Below are 16,314 nucleotides of genomic sequence, written 5' to 3'. Positions count from 1 at the left end.
TGGCCCATAATCCCAACATACTGACTGTCTGGCCTTTGACAGAAAGCTGCCGACCCCTGAAATAGACCACCTGATCCAAATCCACCCACTTTACAGATGAAGTAACTGAGACAAACGGTACAGGCCAGAGCCGGAGTCCTCGTGCGAGTCCAGGGGACTCAGTTCTGCAGCATCCCAAACCACACATCCCGCACGTCATGCATGCTCTTTAGCATCCAGCCTGTCCCAACCAAAGACGGTCAGCATCGTCACCAGCTCCGTCCTCGTGTTTCAGGAAGGCCCCACTGTCCATGTCCTCAGTGTCCTGTTTGAATCTGGGCCCAACAACCTTCCCGAGCTCACTTGTTCTCTTGACCCTGGGCTTTTTCTTCCCTCTGGGGCCTCTGGTCTCACCCCACGGACCTTCTCTTCGAACTCCGCAGCCAAGATTTCAGTGGCCACTGTCCTGTTTGAGTTGAACGTGTCCCCTTCAGTTCATCCCAGGCCACCTGGTCATCGGTTATCAAACCTGGCTTGCTCCAGAATTCCCAGAGCAGCTTATTTAGAATGCAGATGCCCAGGCCCCGGACCTGTTGAACCAAAGCTCTAGGGGTGAAACCAGGGCCTTGGCAGTTTTCCCCAGCACACCCTCATGATTCTGATGTGAAAACAGCCTAAAGAACTGTTTCATTAAGCCATGAGCTCCTTCCTCTAGCCTAGAACAACTTCAGAACAAAGTCTGTAGCCAGTGGAGCAGTGTTCTCTTTAAAACTCTGCAAGAAGCCCTGGCCGGTTTGGCCCCGGGGACCAGAGAGTCCCAGGTTCGGTTCCCACTAAGGGCACATACCTCAGCTGCAGTTCGTCCCCGGCCCCTGTTGGAGTCATGTGGGTGGCAACCAGTCGATGTGTCTCTCTCACATCGATGTTTCTCTCTCTCTCTTCCTCCCTCTCTCCCTCCCACTCTATCTGAGGATAGATGCAAAAGTGTCCTCAGGTGAAGATAAATAAATAAATAAATAAATAAATAAATAAATAAATAAATAACTATCTGCAAGGAGAAGGCAGTCCTTTCCCCTCAGCATCTTTACCTTCAGCTCCAAGCCCTCAAATTCGTTCCCATCTCCAACTTCTCCAAAAGAAACATCGCAAGTCATACAATGTATCCTCCCCTCTGAGTAGACAGGGTAAGAAGATTTTTAAATGAGTTGCTGGCAAAGAATTCATGAGCTTAAACGACTGAGGTCAGAGTGACGAAAAGAAGTCAATGCTGAAAGGCGAGAGGAGGCTGGAATCCTGGGGGGCCGGGTTCCTTTTTCCGGGGCTCGCCAGCTGTCTTGGTCAAGGCGTTGTTTTGAAGGCGCAGGAAGTCGGCAGCCAAGGGCAGTCTGTGATGGAGTCGCAGCCCCAGGGACTGGAAGTTGTAGGCTGTGCTTCAGGGACCCCCAGCAAAGGAAAGGCAGGGGGCCGGGGGGCCCTGCCTCTGCAAAACAACCAGGGGTTCTCTGAGCACTGGGGGCTGGTTTCAGCAGTGATGGAGACATGGTGTCAAAAATAAGTCCTGCTCTCCTGAGACAGTAGCCTCCAATTCAGTTCTAAGTCAGAGTGTGTTTACTGAGTGCCTGATTCAGTTTAGGTGATGGAGAGACTGAGGGAATGCGGGTGACAACCTAAGCCGCAGCTGATTCAGGCAGAAACAACCTAGGAACCTGCCCTACAGGCCCCTGGGTCCAGAAACTCGATTTTTATCCGTATCACCCAGTCAAAAATGGGTAAATCTTAATCTGGTTCATGAACAGATATTTATTAAGTGTTCACAGCTTGCCAGGCACTGCCCTGGGGCTAGGGCTGGATCAGTGAACCAAGCCGTCCCAGGTCCCTGCCCGATGGAGTTGGCATTCTAACGGGGCATCTGCAAGGCCATCGGGTCAGGCCAGTGCAGTGGGGTCGACCAGGTGCAGTGGACTGACTCAGCAGGAGGAATGTTGCGGGAGAGCTGGGATTTGAATCGTGGGGTGAAGGTTAAGCAGAGTGTAAATTTTGACAGGGCTGGAGGCCTTTCAGGCGGGGATCTGAGCTGCTGAGCAGGACTGAACATGGCATGCCGTCAAGGGTCCATGGTCAGATCAGCCCCCTGGGGTCACAGGTGGATGCTGGGTAACGGTATGTGCTGGGAAGTTGGACAAAAGAATGTTGGTGTCACATGGGGTTATGACACATGGGCTGTGTAGTCAAATGACTTGGGTCTGACTCCCAGCTCTCTCTCACTTGCTGACCCTCTAATCCAGGGCATGCCACTTAACCTCAGTAAACTGTGTTCTCCTAATCTAGAAAATAGGCATAACCATAACTAGCTCATAGTTTGGTCCTAAGCATTTAGATGAGATCATAAATGGGATTAACTGGGATGAATGTACATAGGCCTGGACTCTAGGAAAACTGGAACCTGCCACCAAAACTTAGTGGGCTGTTCATGACGCCTGCATGCAGTGAGGGGTTTGCTGCCTTGTACCCCTTCTGTTTACCGCCCTCTCATTTCCATGGCAACCGTGCTGAACGGAGTGCCAGCACCAGGGCTAGGATGAGGCCAGAGAAGCACCTAGAACATATTTGCACGATCTAGCCGCCTTCAAGTTTGCACCCTCGGCACCCCACTTGCCTCACCCCTGTCCCATCCCTGCTGAGTGGTAAGATACCTTCTTGATCTACACAGTGTTTTTCTCAAAGTGTGGTCCTTGGTCCGCCTAAATCAGTATCATAGAGGCTGCTTATTAATTATATTCCTGGACGCGATGCAATTAACATTTCTGGAGAGAAGGCCAGCAATGTGCATTTTAACACACACACATATACTCCCCAGGTGATTACCAAGCCTCAAAGAGCAGAGTTCTTTGAGTGTGGCCCCCAGCCCAGCAGCATCAGCATCCCCCAGGAACTTGTTAGAAAGGCACATTTTTGGCCATCTCCCCTGCCCTGCTGAATCCAGCACTCCAGGGGTGGGCCCAGCAGTCTTCATTTTAACAAGCCCTCCAGATAATCGGGGTGTGCATTCAATCCACATGGGGGAGGTTCTCAAAACTACCAATCAAATCAGAGTCCCACCCTGGCCGGGTTGCTCAGTGGGTCGGAGTGTCCTCCTGTACACCAGAAAGTTGTGGGTTCCATTCTCAGCCAGGGCACATACCTAGGTTTCAGGTTTGATCCACGGTAGGGGTGTGTACAGGAGGCAACCCATTGATATTTCTCTCTCTCTCTCTCAAGTCAATAAACACATCTTCAGGTGAGGATCAAAACAAAAAATCAAGAGTCCTTGCCACAGGACTCAGGTATCAGTATTTTTCTAAAGCTCCCCCGGCGTGCCCCCTTCCCCCGCTCCCCCAGCCCTCCTTGAGGACAGAGTTTATAGTCATCAGTGGAAGAAACGGCACGAAGGTATTGCACTTAGAACATTATGGTTCAGCCACAGGCATTGCCCCAGTGAATTCCTGCAATAAGCTGGCCGCCCTGCTGTGCTCTGCTTAGGAACCCAGGCTCCCAGAGCTTGAGGTGTGTGTGGCCAAGCCTCCTCCAGCCCCCACCCGGGGCCCTCCGTTTGCTGGCCGCTGCCTGCTGACTTGACTCTGCAGGCCTTTCTCAGGTGCTAACGCCTGTTGGCAGCCTGGGGCTTGGGCAGAGCCGAGGCCTGGGAGAGCACCGAGGGATGACAGGGAGCCGGCTGGGGATGGGAAGGGACAGCTGCAGGACACCTTACCACTGGGCCCAGAATGGGGAGCCCCAAGTACCAATAACCTCGGGCATTGGGGGGCGGGGGAGGGGGTTCTTCTGAGCACCAGACCCTGTGCTTGGTGCTTTAAGTGAGTCATCTCCTTGATGTTCACATGATCTCTGAGGGAGATAACTCTCACAGAGCCGTCCCATCTCTTCCTGTCAGTCACTTTATCCTGGTTCGCAGATGCGGAAACTGAGGCCCCAAGACTCAGGAGAGCCTGCCCCGAAGTCCCCAGAGCGGTCGGGATGTCTCCAGAGGCTCGCCCACTACCCCAGATTTCAGAGGCAGGGCCTCCGGAAAGCGGAGAGGGGGCAGGGTGGGAGGTGGGGGCAGGGGGTGGGGCTGCCGGTGGCCCCGCTGCCCTGCGCCCTCACACTTCTCCGTCCCTCCCCCACTGCAGGCCCTTCCTCGTGCTGCCCCCGCTGATGGAGTGGATCCGGGTGGCCGTGGCGCACGCCGGCCACCGCCGCAGCTTCTCCATGGACAGCGACGACGTCCGCCAGGCGGCCCGGCTGCTGCTGCCCGGCGTGGACTGCGAGCCGCGCCAGCTCAGGTAGGGCGGGCGGCCGGGCGCAGGGAGGGGGCGCCCTTCCCACCCCGGGGGGACGGTGCCCCGGCGGACTCTGCATCCGCTCCGGTCGGGGTCCTGCGGGGCGCTTGCTCAGGGCGCTTGCTCGGGCGGGCAGGTGGTCTCCCGAGACTGAGGCTCCGCTGGTTTGAATGGCAGAGTGGGATCGACGATGCGCGGGTCCCTGGAGTTCCAGGGATGGAGGAGGACAGCAGCAAGGCTTTGTGGGAACCTCTGATTCTTCGATTACAAGATACTGTGCGCCTTAATTCTCTCCATATTCTTCCACTTCTCTCTCCCTCTCTCCCTGCGGCTCCCCCCGCCCCCCCCCGCCCCCCCCTCTCTTTCTCCACAAGAAGTAAATTATGGGCTCCCTATAGTTTTCTTTTTTTCTATAGTTTTCTGACAAAATCTGGCAGAGTACAGTTTCTAGCTGGGTAAGAGCGCACCTCTGCTTTTTCACCTGCATGGAAATGGAGTGACTCTCTATTTATCAGACCTGTATCCAGGTCTCCCCTCCATCTGCGTGGGAATTACTTACGGGGCCTCATCTTTGTCCAAAGCAAAAGAAATAAAACAACAACTCACTCAGCTGAGTCAAAACCTGGCTCCAAATGCAAAAAGCACAGAAACTCCAGGGGGAGGGAGGTGCACTTTCCTGGTTCTCAGTGCTGTTTGCCAGGTGGTCCTTGTCACCGTGTTCAAATCCCCACTGCCCATCCAATGAGAAACGACCCCTCTTCTAAAGTTCATCTGGCCCAATCGTGTGGCCAGGCTGTAGAGGTTTCTACCCTTCCAGGATGTGATTGGGTCTGCAAGGATACAGGGGGTTTACAGTATGAAACATATACCCCCTCAGCCCAAGAACATGTGGGCTGCTGATCCAAGTCATCACTACCAGCATTTACTGAATGCTCACCGTGTGCTGGGCACTGTTCTAAGTGCTTTACACGGATTAATTAATATCTACTAGTCCCCAGGCCCTGCAAGCTGCGCACCATTATGCCTACTTTACAGACTAGGAAACTCAGCACAGGTAGGTTAAGGAACACACCCAAGGTCACAGGACTAGTCAGTAGTGAGCCAGGATATGAGTTTAGGCAGCCCAGACTGCCGGGCTCATAGTTGTAACCACGGAGTTGTACTGTGCTCAGGTTTCTGTGTAGGCAGCTTCTGGCTGTGCCACCATACCTTACACCTCGTCACCTAGAGTAACAGCAGGTCTCAGGGAAAGGCTAGGAAGCAGCCATTTATTGAGCACCTACTATGTGAATTTATCCATTGTAATGAGATTCATATTCATTACCTGTCTCCTTCAGTCTCTGAAGCAGCCTCCTGAGGTTAGCATCATCTTCCCACTTTGCAGATTAGGAATCTGTTGGGGGGGCATCTGGTAAGTGGAAGTGCCAGGGATGAGATCCTAGTGGCTCATGATCTGGAGCCCATCCTCTGCCCACCTGGCTCTCCTGCCTCCTGTTTTCTGGGTGTAGCATTCAGCCTGCCAGCTCACTGCCAGCACCCTCGCTCCCTGCCCCAGTCCATCCTGGGATGACCTTGAGACTCCAGCCGCCCTTCTTGCAGCAAGCCTGGGCTGCTGGGTGGCAGGGATGTAAGATGTTTCCTTAACGCTTGCTGACAAAGTACTCCTCGTTTTTCATACTCTCAGGAGACGCCACGGCTTAAAGGTTAAGAGCCTGGACTCCAGAGTCCCATTGCCTGGGTCCAAATCCCACCACGATGGCTAATTAGCTGTGCAACCTTGGCCATGCTAGTGAACCTCTCTTGACCTTAGTTTCCCCACCTGAGACATGGACACCATAACAGCAGCTCCCCTCAGAGTTTGGTGCAAGCACAGAGCAGGGTCATGAACGTGAAGCACCTACACAGACAATGCCTGAAGGGAGGAAAGTGCTCACCGGGTCTTGGTTGCTAGCACTGCCTCAAGTCTACGTCCCTGACGCAGTAATGGAGGCTCATACCTACATGTTGCTTTATATTCTTAAAGACTTTCCACACTTTCTCATGTGAGCCTCCTCAACACTGTTGTTACCCAAGAAAGTAGAGTTTCCATTTTACAGAGGAAGAAATTAAGGCCCAGCAAGCTTAGGTGACTCCCAACATCACACAGATATTAAATGACAGTTAGGAGCTATATTTCAAAGCCAGACATCAGAGGTATAACCCATCTTTCTGGTCCTCTCCTAGACGTGGACGGGGCCCTCTTGGAGGATGCTGATAACCCTCTTCCAGATGCTTCTAATCCTTATCATAATTCCTCAGGCTGCATATGAGCTGGAAGGGCCAGTGTTCATCTCTGTGCCCATCCCCCAGCACGGAGCTTTCGCTGCATGGTCTAGTGACCAAGAGCATGTCATTCTGACAGCCATGCCAAGGAGTTCAATTTCCACATTGTCCAGTCGGAGCCTCAGCCAGTGTTTGGGTTTGAGTGTGACCTCCTGGCAGGCCCCAGTGCGCACGCTCAGAGCAGGGAAACAGAGGAAGTCAGTTCCACGGGAGTTTCTCAGCCATTTTTGGTCATTTAGCTCTCAATTGGTGACTCATTTGTGTGTAGAAAATATAATAATTGATTGTTCCAGTTTAATCTTCAAGTTTGAAAATCATTTTCAAAGAGAAAACTAAAATGTAGCATTTCATTACAAGTTCCATTAACTAAACTAAATTCAGTACATGAAAGGATAAATATGTTTCTATTGATTTTTTTAGAGAGAGAGAAGAAGGGAGAGAGAAATAGAAACATTGATGTGAGAGAGACACATCGATGAGCTGCCTCCTATATGCCCCCTACTGGGGATCGAGCCTGTAACCCCACTTGGAATTGAACCAGGAATGGAACCAGGACCTCTCAGTTCAATCCACTGAGCCACACCGGCCTGGCTGAATGAGTTCTTTAAAAGAGTGCCTCTGTTTTCAGTCTAGGCAACATATAGATACATCTGTACATATATTTCACAGTCTCACTTATTGTGATGTGAAGTAGGAATTACTGTCTCCAATGTGCAGGTAACAAGATCAAGGAAGTTTTGTACATTCAGATATCCTTCTTACTCCATACCTTGCACTATCCATCTTCATGGTATTATCCCATTTTACAGACAGGAAAGCTGAGGCTAACTGAGGTTGTGGAACTTGTCCAAGGCCACACAGCTACGGTGAGGCAGATGAGGTCTGGAATGGAGGTCTTGGCGAGTGGGTGTAAGAACAGTCTGCTTGTCTCTACTCTCCCAGACATTCCACTTCTGTGCAGTTGCCAGACTGGCTCCTCGTTCTGAGTCGGTCCGAGCTGAGCTCCTCTTTCTAAATAAACAGCTGTAGAAAAGTGGGGTAGTTTGGCAGTCTAACAAAAGCAGGAACTTGGAACCTGGTGTTGGCAGCTAGAGTACCAGTGATGGTTAGCGCGTATAATTACCTACCAGCTGGCGGAGGTTTCCCGGTGGGAAGCAGCGTGGACACCAGCCGGGACAGAGCGACCAGAGTCGAGGATTCCCAGGCCTGCTGCTAGTGCTGCCACTGATTTTCAGAGTGACCTGGGTCAAACGCTGCGCGGTTTCGGCTTTGGTCTTTATTGGCCACAGTAAGGCCTCACCAGGGTGATCGGGTTTATTCAAAAGGAATACCATTTGATGCAGTGGCAGTTTGTGAGGGATGGCCTATTTAGTCTTCCTTAATTAAAGTATCAAATAGTCTAAACCCGGGAAATTGGGCTTTTTTTTTTTTTTGCCCCTTGTCCTCTGAAAGGTAGGGAAGGGGACAGTAGAATAAGAGAAAGAACAAGTAATACACTTTGGCGGGATTTGTACTTTTTTTAAAAAATTAATTGGTTTTGAAACATTTTAGAAATACAAAGAGTAAATACTGTTGTTTTTCTCATATTTGTAAGAGGCAGTTTTTTGCTCCAAAGTGAATCTGTGTTAAAATAATAGCAGTAAGAGGGATTCCCATATAGATAAGATCCTGTATTAGCTGATAAATGGTACCTACTAGCAGGATTTGGGGGTTGTTAGAACCATGAGCTCCCTCCAGGAAGTGGTTAATCTTTTTGCAGGTGTTTCTTAAATTCAAACCAGATTTTGAGTTGTCCTAGTATGGATAAGTTTGGGGGTGGTAAGGTACAAAGAGTATCAGGATGGGACTCAGGAGACCTGGATCACTACGTTCTTTCCCTCACTCTTTTGCTATATTTATTGAGCACCTACTAAGGACCAAACCTCATACTAGATGCTGTCAGCTGGATCTACTGCTTTCTAGACTTTGGGCAAGTTACTCCACCCATCACACAGGGCTAGCTTCATCCCCGTAAAGATGGGGGTGATACCTGCTTCATGGGAACCTCGGTGTAGGGGCCATGTGTGAATCTAATGAATTGTATCACTGTTTGATCTGCCACTTCTAACCCTTCTCAGGTCTCCTGGGCACCTTTTGAAGTTAGTAGGTTTTGCTCTCTGTCCAGTGATGGGTCAAACTGGATTCTAAGGTAAAGGTTGTGGCTTCTCTTACATAGTCCTATAAAGACAGCAGAAATTTTGGGTTCATTCACCAAGTATGTATGGGGTGCAAAGAATGACCCACCAGGCCCTGTGTGGGGCACAAGGATACCAAGTCAGGAAAGACCACATGCTGCCCAAAGGACCACAGTGTCTGGTGGCTGTCAAGTCACCTAGGAGACAAGCCTTGGGCTGTTGGGCTGCTGGCCCTTGTTCCTATAAACCAGCAATTCTCAACTGGTGCTCCACAAGAATTTTTAAAACATGCAATACCTGACTGTTCAGTCAGGGGCACTGACGTCTTTTTCCTTAGATTGTCAAATAACAAAATGATAATACCAACACAACAATAGCCGTCCATTGTGAATGAATCAAAATTATACCTATTGTGTTTTTTTTTGTCAGACTGGCAAAAAAATATATCTGTTTGGTGTGCTGCAGAATGTTAGTAACTAGTTTACGTGTGCCGTGGGGTGAAAAAGGTTGAACATCACTGCTCTAAACATCTGTGGCCCTTTAAGAAGAGGGTCGCCCGGATGAAGGGAATTCCAGCCCTTGGTGTCAGAGGCGAGACGCTCTGCATCCATCCCTTGCCTCATGGAGACGGAGCCAGGTCTCGTTCTGGGCTCGAAGCTGGCAGAGGCCCTCTGGGGAGATGCCGACAATAAACAACATGAACAAATGAGCACGGTAATCTCCAGCATATGAATTCTACAAGGAGAGTCAGGACAGCGTCCGGGTAGAGAACAGTGAGGAGGGAGGGACACGGCGATGGATGTTCAGAGAGCACAGCAGGACCTGGACGGGGAAGGGACAGCGTCACACTCCTGCTTTGGAGGCACACGTGGTGTCCTGGCTGGAGGTCGTGGAAGAGACTGGAGGGGGAGGTTTTGAGCCACATCCCGGCCAGCCATTTCCCTCTGTCCGTCCACCTCGACCCCTGCGTTCGGACCTGGGCCTGCCCCTCTCCCGCAGAAGGCCACCCGCAGAGGCAGAGGGCCTGGGCCTGGGCCTGGGCGGGCTCCCAGGCGCTCAGAGTCCAACCACTGTCCTCTCTCTCCCCCTTGAGTGCCCTTGTCCTCGCCTGGCTCTGGACAGCCCCCCAGCTCCCCACGGCCTCGCGGGCTGCACTGCTGTAGCTGTGCACGTGGACGCCAGCCCCTTCTTCGCCTCCAGCAGACATGGGGGCCACGCCGCAGGCCCCACGGTGACCCCACTGGAACTGCAGCCTGCCACTCGCCCTGATGTCAATGCATTAGCGCCTCCTGGAAGACAAGAAAATGCCCTCTCCCTGATCCCAGGAGAGTCACTCGGGGCTCGGCTGTCCTCCCCTAACAGTGTCAGGGACAGGCCACGGAGCCTGCTCCAGAAGCCCAGCTGGTGAGGTGGCCCCACCCTCTGCAGGCTCGTTCGAAGCGCCTACTGTGTGACTGACCTACTATGAGTTAGACTGGCGGGAAGGGCAGGCAGAGGGGGTTGAAGTAATTACAGAAAAAATCTGGTAAATGCTCCAGTATGAGGCAGTAAAGATCTAGGTGTGGGAGAGCTAGAACTGCAAGGGTACGTTCGCTCTGAATCCTGAAGAATGAACAGGTTTATCGGGTAGAGAAGGTGAACAGAGGAGAGGAAGAGCGAGGGCATTCGAAAAATACGTCCACACAGAGGGAACCACCTCTGCAAAGGCCTCAAGGTGGGAATGTGTTGGAGGAAACAAAAGGATTTCAAACCGAGAGCATGGAGTTCAACCACCACAGCTCCGAGTGCGGGGGCCAGGCCCTGGTGCCGAAGCAGCCCTGCAGGGTCTCTCCTGCCAAACCAAAGAATCTCCACTGTGTCCTGCAGGGGGCAGGAGCCCTCACGGATTGCTAAGCAGGGAATTGACGTCAGATTTGTATTTTAGAAAGGGGGGCGGGTGTGGCACAGGAATGGGCCGGGACAGGGCCTGGACTCGAGAAGCTGCTGCGGGAATCCGGGTGCGAGATGAGGACAGCTGGCCAAGGCAGAAGCAGTGGGGACAGAGGTGGGGAGGACGCTAGAGAAACGGAGAAGGTTGGAGCCGCAGGACTTGGTGGCGAATGTAGGGGGTGAGGGAGGGCTGGGAGGAGAGGACATGGGGAGTCAGTGTTTTGTGGGTACATATAATCATGGTGTGTACATATGTTTAGGTTTGGGGACACTGAGTATTTTTTACCACATTTTTTTTTTTTTATCCTCACCCGAGGACATTTTCCCATTTTTTTGTTCAGGTAGAGTGGGAGGGAGAGAGAGGAACAGAGAGAGAGAGAGAAACATCGATGTGTTCAGGAACACATCGAGTGGCTGCCACCCGCACGACCGACCAGGGCCGGGGACAAACTGCAACCGAGGTACGCGCCCTTAGCGGGAACCGAACCCGGGTCTCTCAGGACCGCAGGCCGACACTCTAACCGCTGAGCCAAACCGACCAGGGCTACATTTTTTAATTGAATTTATTGGGGGGAATTTTTAAACGTGACCCTGGTGTGTTGTCAAGTGAGAAAGATTACACAGACTGGTGTGTCAGGTGTCACCCTTGTGTGTGAAGTACACACGTGTTTTCTCTTCGTACTTAGACTGTCTGAGGGAGAGTCGATGTGAAACTGATGTGAATCTGAGAAGGGGAAATGGTAAACTGGGTGGCTCGGTTTCCTGGGGCTGCTCTAACCAAGTAGCTCAGGCTGGGTGACTGAAAACAGGAGACCTTTGTTCGCTTACAGTCCTGGAGGCCAGAAGTTCGAAACCAAGGTGTCAGCAGGCCACACTCCGTGAAAGCCTCCGGGGAGGGTCCTGGGCCTGTGGCTGCACCACTCCAGTCTCTGCCTCCTTCACGTGGCCCTCTCTCTGTGTCTCAGTCCACATTTCCATCTTCTTACAAAGACACTGGTCACAGCGGATTGGGACCCAGCCTAATGACCTCATCTTAATTTGATTGTAATGACAAAGACTTCATGTCCACATAAAGTTACATTTACAGGTATGGGGGTGAGGGATGGGTTCGTATTCAACTTATCTTTTTTGAGGACATAATTCAACCCATCCCACTGGGAGACAGAGATGGGGCCTTACTTGATGGTTGGATTTTGTAGTACGTACATGGCAATACCTATTCCCCTTACCAAATTTTATGTTTAAAAGTGACTTGCCCTGGCTGGTTTGGCTCAGCGGTTAGAATGTTGGCTCTCGGACCGAAAGGTCTCAGGTACGGTTCCCAGTCAAGGGCACGAACCTGGGTTGCAGGTTCGATCGCTGGCCCCGGTGGGGGGGTCATGTGAGAGGCAACCAATTGATGTGTCTCTTTCACATTAATGTTTCTCTCTACCTCCCTCCCTTCCACTCTATCTAAAAAAATCACTGGAAAAATGTCCTCGGTTAAGGGTTACCAACAAAACAAAACAAAGTGTTGAGTGCAAGATGCTGTCCCAGTTGGTTGTCCGTGGAAATGAGAGGGTCTGTGTCGGGCTTCTCTGTCAAAGCAGAGTTGCCAGGGAGTTGAATGCTCACCCTACCATCTAATTAGAGATGAAGCAGAGCACAGTGGTTAGGAGTGCAGGCCTTACTGCCCAACTGCCTGGGTTCAAATCCTGTCATGACCACGTATTTCCTGTGTGACCTTAGGCAAGTCGGTCATCTCTCTGGGCCTCAGTTTTTGTGTCTGTAAAATGGGAACAATCATATGCCCACCTCAAGAGGGTGTGGGAAGGATCAAGTACAATAGTGTATGTAAACCAGGGAGCACCATGTAGCATCTAAACCAGGTAGCACACTTGCCTCTACTACCGTGACACACTATTGTCTCCCAGTAAATGCACACTGTATATTAGTGATCATTCTTATTCCCTGCCTCTCTGCCCCACCCACCAAGAAGCTCAGCTCCTCCTGGTTGCCAGAAGCAATAGGCTCAGCTTCTTGTGAGAGAGGGAAGAGCAATCTTGAAGAGAGGGTGGTACACCACCGGGGATATGGTCGCAGCCTGGCTGAGGTCTGCTCTTCTCACCCTGCCCGTGGGTCCGTCCCCTGGGATGTGGAAGAGAATCAACCAGGGCTGACGGGCGTGGGACCACTGACCCCATCCCAGTGACTCTAGAGTTCCTGTGGATGACTCAGGTTTTATATTTTCTCTGAAGTGTTAGATTTGCAAAACTGTCGTTGGCTGGAGTCCCAAACCATGTCCAGACCAACTGAGTGTCCATCACCAGCTACATCTGCAACTCCAGATGGGGTCAGTAGCAGAAGGAAAGGAAACCATGTGTAGACAGCAAATATAGCCCCTGACAGGCTCACGTGAGCAGAGGTTAGGGGGCATAGAATATTTCAGAAGAAAGAGTTGCAGCCTGGACTTTATCTCAGACAGTTGGCTTCCTTCTCTTTAGGGCCAGGGCAGAAATAAGTTTCCTTGATCATGGGGCCAACCACAGAGCTTGGCACATGGTTGGAACCCAATAAATAGTTGTTGAATGAATGAATGATGCAAAGGACTATTAACTAAGTATGTTGGTGATACTATAAGTAAACAGACTAAGACTTTTCCTGGACTAATTCAAAAGCACAAAGGCTTCAACATGGAGAACAGGCAAGTGAGCTTCAGGTGTGGGACCCAGAAGAAAGGTCTTCACTAAAGAGGCCTTCGGGGGAAATGCTGGCAAACAGGTGGCCTTTGAAGTCAGAGTGTGGATGAGATTGCCCAGGGGAGGGACTGATGAAGAGGTGTCACCATGAGGCGAAGGCAGAGGGGTCCCAGGCCAGAGAAAAGCCCAAGGAAAGCGAGGTAGCAGAAACAAGGGAACGAAGATGGAGGGGGGGTGACCAGAACCCAAGGCTGCGCCAGCAGGAAAGACGCAGACAGAAAGGAGGCCACCGGGCTTGGCGGTGAGGGACCCATCAGCGCCCTTCACAGCAGCAGTTCCAGCAGCCTGCTGGGGGTGGAAACCAGATTGCAGGCGACAGACAGTTTGCCAACACTTGGCACTTGTTCTGAGCTTCCAAAGTGTTAAAAGCAAAACAGAAACATACTGGGAGCTTGCAGCAACACAGAAGGACATCTTACGCGGCATTCGTGGCATTCCAAATGAGGACTTCGATTCAGACAGGTGGGCTGAGGGTGTGTCACTTGCCTTATGGGATCTGACTTCCAGAGGAGTGGGGGTTTTGGGGAAGTGGGGGCACTCTTGAGTCTGTGAAATTTCCGCCCAAGGTGTTCATTAACTCATCCGCCAGCAAACTTCCCAAACTAATTAGAAATGTGTTACATATGAACATTATCTTCCCTCAGCAATTAGTCAGGCAACCAGTACTTATTACAAAGCCATGTGCTCGGTACCAAGCTCCTGGTTCAAACCATGACAGAGGTGCTGAGGGTAATGTGAAGGAGTGGGTCCCAGTCATCAAAACGTTTGTGGTCAGCCCGGCCGGCATGGCTCAGTGGTTGAGCGTCGACCCAGGCACCAAGAGGTCACCGGTTCTGTTCCCGGTCAGGGCACATGCCCAGGTTGTGGGCCCAATCCCCAGTGAGGGGCATGCAGCAGGCAGCCAATTCATGTTCTCTCTCATCGATGTTTCTGTCTCTCTCTCCCTCTCCTTTCCTCTCTCTCTAAAAGAAAATCAATAAAGAAAAAAACAATATTTTTTTAAAGTCTGTGGTCATCACAAGTGAACTTAACCTCCCATCAGGTCACTGAATCACCCCCTGAATGGTTAGGACCATCAGACTGGGTGATCACCAAAGTCCTGTCCAGCTCTGAAGATTATTCCATGTTGTGGTCTGACATTAGCTATGCAAATGCAATGCCACTTCCACCTGGGAGGAAACTGAGGCAGGTAGGAGGTAGAGGAAATCAGCGGAGCTTCAGCCCAGGCCCTCTCCCGTGTCTTACAAGATGAGACAGGAAAGGGACAGTTGAGAACCTGTGTGGCCAGAACCGTCCTGGGTGCTTCTCACGGTCTGCTCCATTCAGTTGTCCTCCGACTGTATGAGGACCTTAATTTTCCTTTTCACCCCTGAGGAAACCGGGCTCGAGTGGGTTAGGAGACCTGGGTCTCATGGGGAATGTGCCCCATCTTGGATTTGAGCCCAGTCTGTCTGACTCCATAGCACAAGTTCTCTCTACTAAAAGAGTGGTCCATCAAAGAATCAGCATTGGAAAACGTGCAAGTAACTTCTAAGCAAGGCCCACAGGTTCACCCAGAAAGGCTCAGCCCACAGCCCGGCCCGTGTGGTTCAGTGGCTGAGCGTCAACCTACGCGCCAAGAAGTTACCGGTTCGATTCCCGGTCAGGGAACATGCCCAGGTTGTGGGTCTAATTCCCAGTGTGGGGCATACAGGAGGCGGCCAATCGATGTTCTGACATCGACGGCTCAGCCCACAGTCTGAGCTCGCCTGAGGAATGGGGATGCGTATCAGCCCCCTGTGTCCACTTACCATCACCATCATGGTCCAGTGGCAAAGGTCCCTGTGAAGACTTACCGGAGAAATATCCTGAGGAATATATGAAAAGGGCTCATCCTCACTCTAACCCTAGAAATGCCATCAGAACCACACCCAGTAGGCATTCCATACCCATTAGATTGGGAAAAGAAGGAAAGTCTGATGATATCAGATGTAAGCAAAGATCTAGAAGCGTGAGAACTCTTCAACCCCACTGCAGGGGCTTCTGACTCCTCTTTCAAGTGAACTTGCCAGTAAACTTTGCGGGCCTCTGCCCTAAAAAACGTCCACGTGGAAATAAGGAGACAGGTACACAGATGTTCACAGATGCAGTGTTTGTGATAGCAAAATAAAGAAAAAGAAAGAAGCTGTCTGTCTGCAGGTGACTAGGTAAATAAACGATGGTATGGTCATACTTGGATACCAAGTAACAGTGAAAACAAATGCACCCGAGCTCCATGCTATCACACAGCTAGATGCAGAAACATGATATTGTGCCAGAAAAGCAAGTTGAGGCAGGATCTGTGGAATATGCTCACATTTATAGCAAGCTTACCAACATGCAAGGCAGGGCATGTAGTAATAGGAATTCAGAAAAGCAGTAGAGAGTGCAAAGCATGCAGAGGGATGATAGATGTCAAAATCAGGAGAGATGGTAATCTCCAGAAGGTGGAAGAGATGATGGGGTCAGGAAGGGTGCACAGAGGCCTTTGTACCTGTAATGCTTTATTTTTTCAGCCGGGTTGAGTGCTGAGCATGCAGGTGGTCACTGTTTTACTCTATGTTTTATGTGTGTGCCTCAAATAATTAATTCACAGTACACATTATTTAGCCGCTGTGGGCAACAGCACATTCAGGCGGCCAGTTCTGGGATATTAATAAGCATTATTTGAATAAGCATTAAGTGGTTCAATAAATTTGGGAAACACTAGTTTAAATAAAATTAAATAGGCTTTAAAAAAATTAATGCTTTTGGCCCTGGCCAGTTTGGCTCAGCAGTTAGAGCATCGGCCCGTGTACCAGAGAGTCCAGGGTTCGGTTCCCGCTAAGGGGCACGTAC

General features: G+C 51.0%; 1 protein-coding gene across 2 annotated transcripts in view; it reads left to right on the top strand.

Moving 5' to 3' along the window:
* The window catches only part of BTBD11 (BTB domain containing 11), a 278,882-nt gene that overhangs the window by 206,106 nt on the left and 56,462 nt on the right, over positions 1–16,314 (top strand). For both annotated transcript variants that reach the window (XM_036251811.1, XM_036251810.1), the window contains exon 4: positions 4,146–4,298. In XM_036251811.1, coding sequence (XP_036107704.1) covers positions 4,146–4,298 — 153 coding nt within the window. The remainder of the gene's footprint in view (positions 1–4,145; positions 4,299–16,314) is intronic.

Source organism: Molossus molossus, unplaced genomic scaffold, assembly GCF_014108415.1.
Source record: "Molossus molossus isolate mMolMol1 unplaced genomic scaffold, mMolMol1.p scaffold_m16_p_10, whole genome shotgun sequence".
Taxonomy (NCBI): Eukaryota; Metazoa; Chordata; class Mammalia; order Chiroptera; family Molossidae; genus Molossus; species Molossus molossus.
The sequence above is the reverse complement of the archived record's forward strand: the minus strand, read 5'-3'. Positions and strand labels throughout refer to the sequence as shown.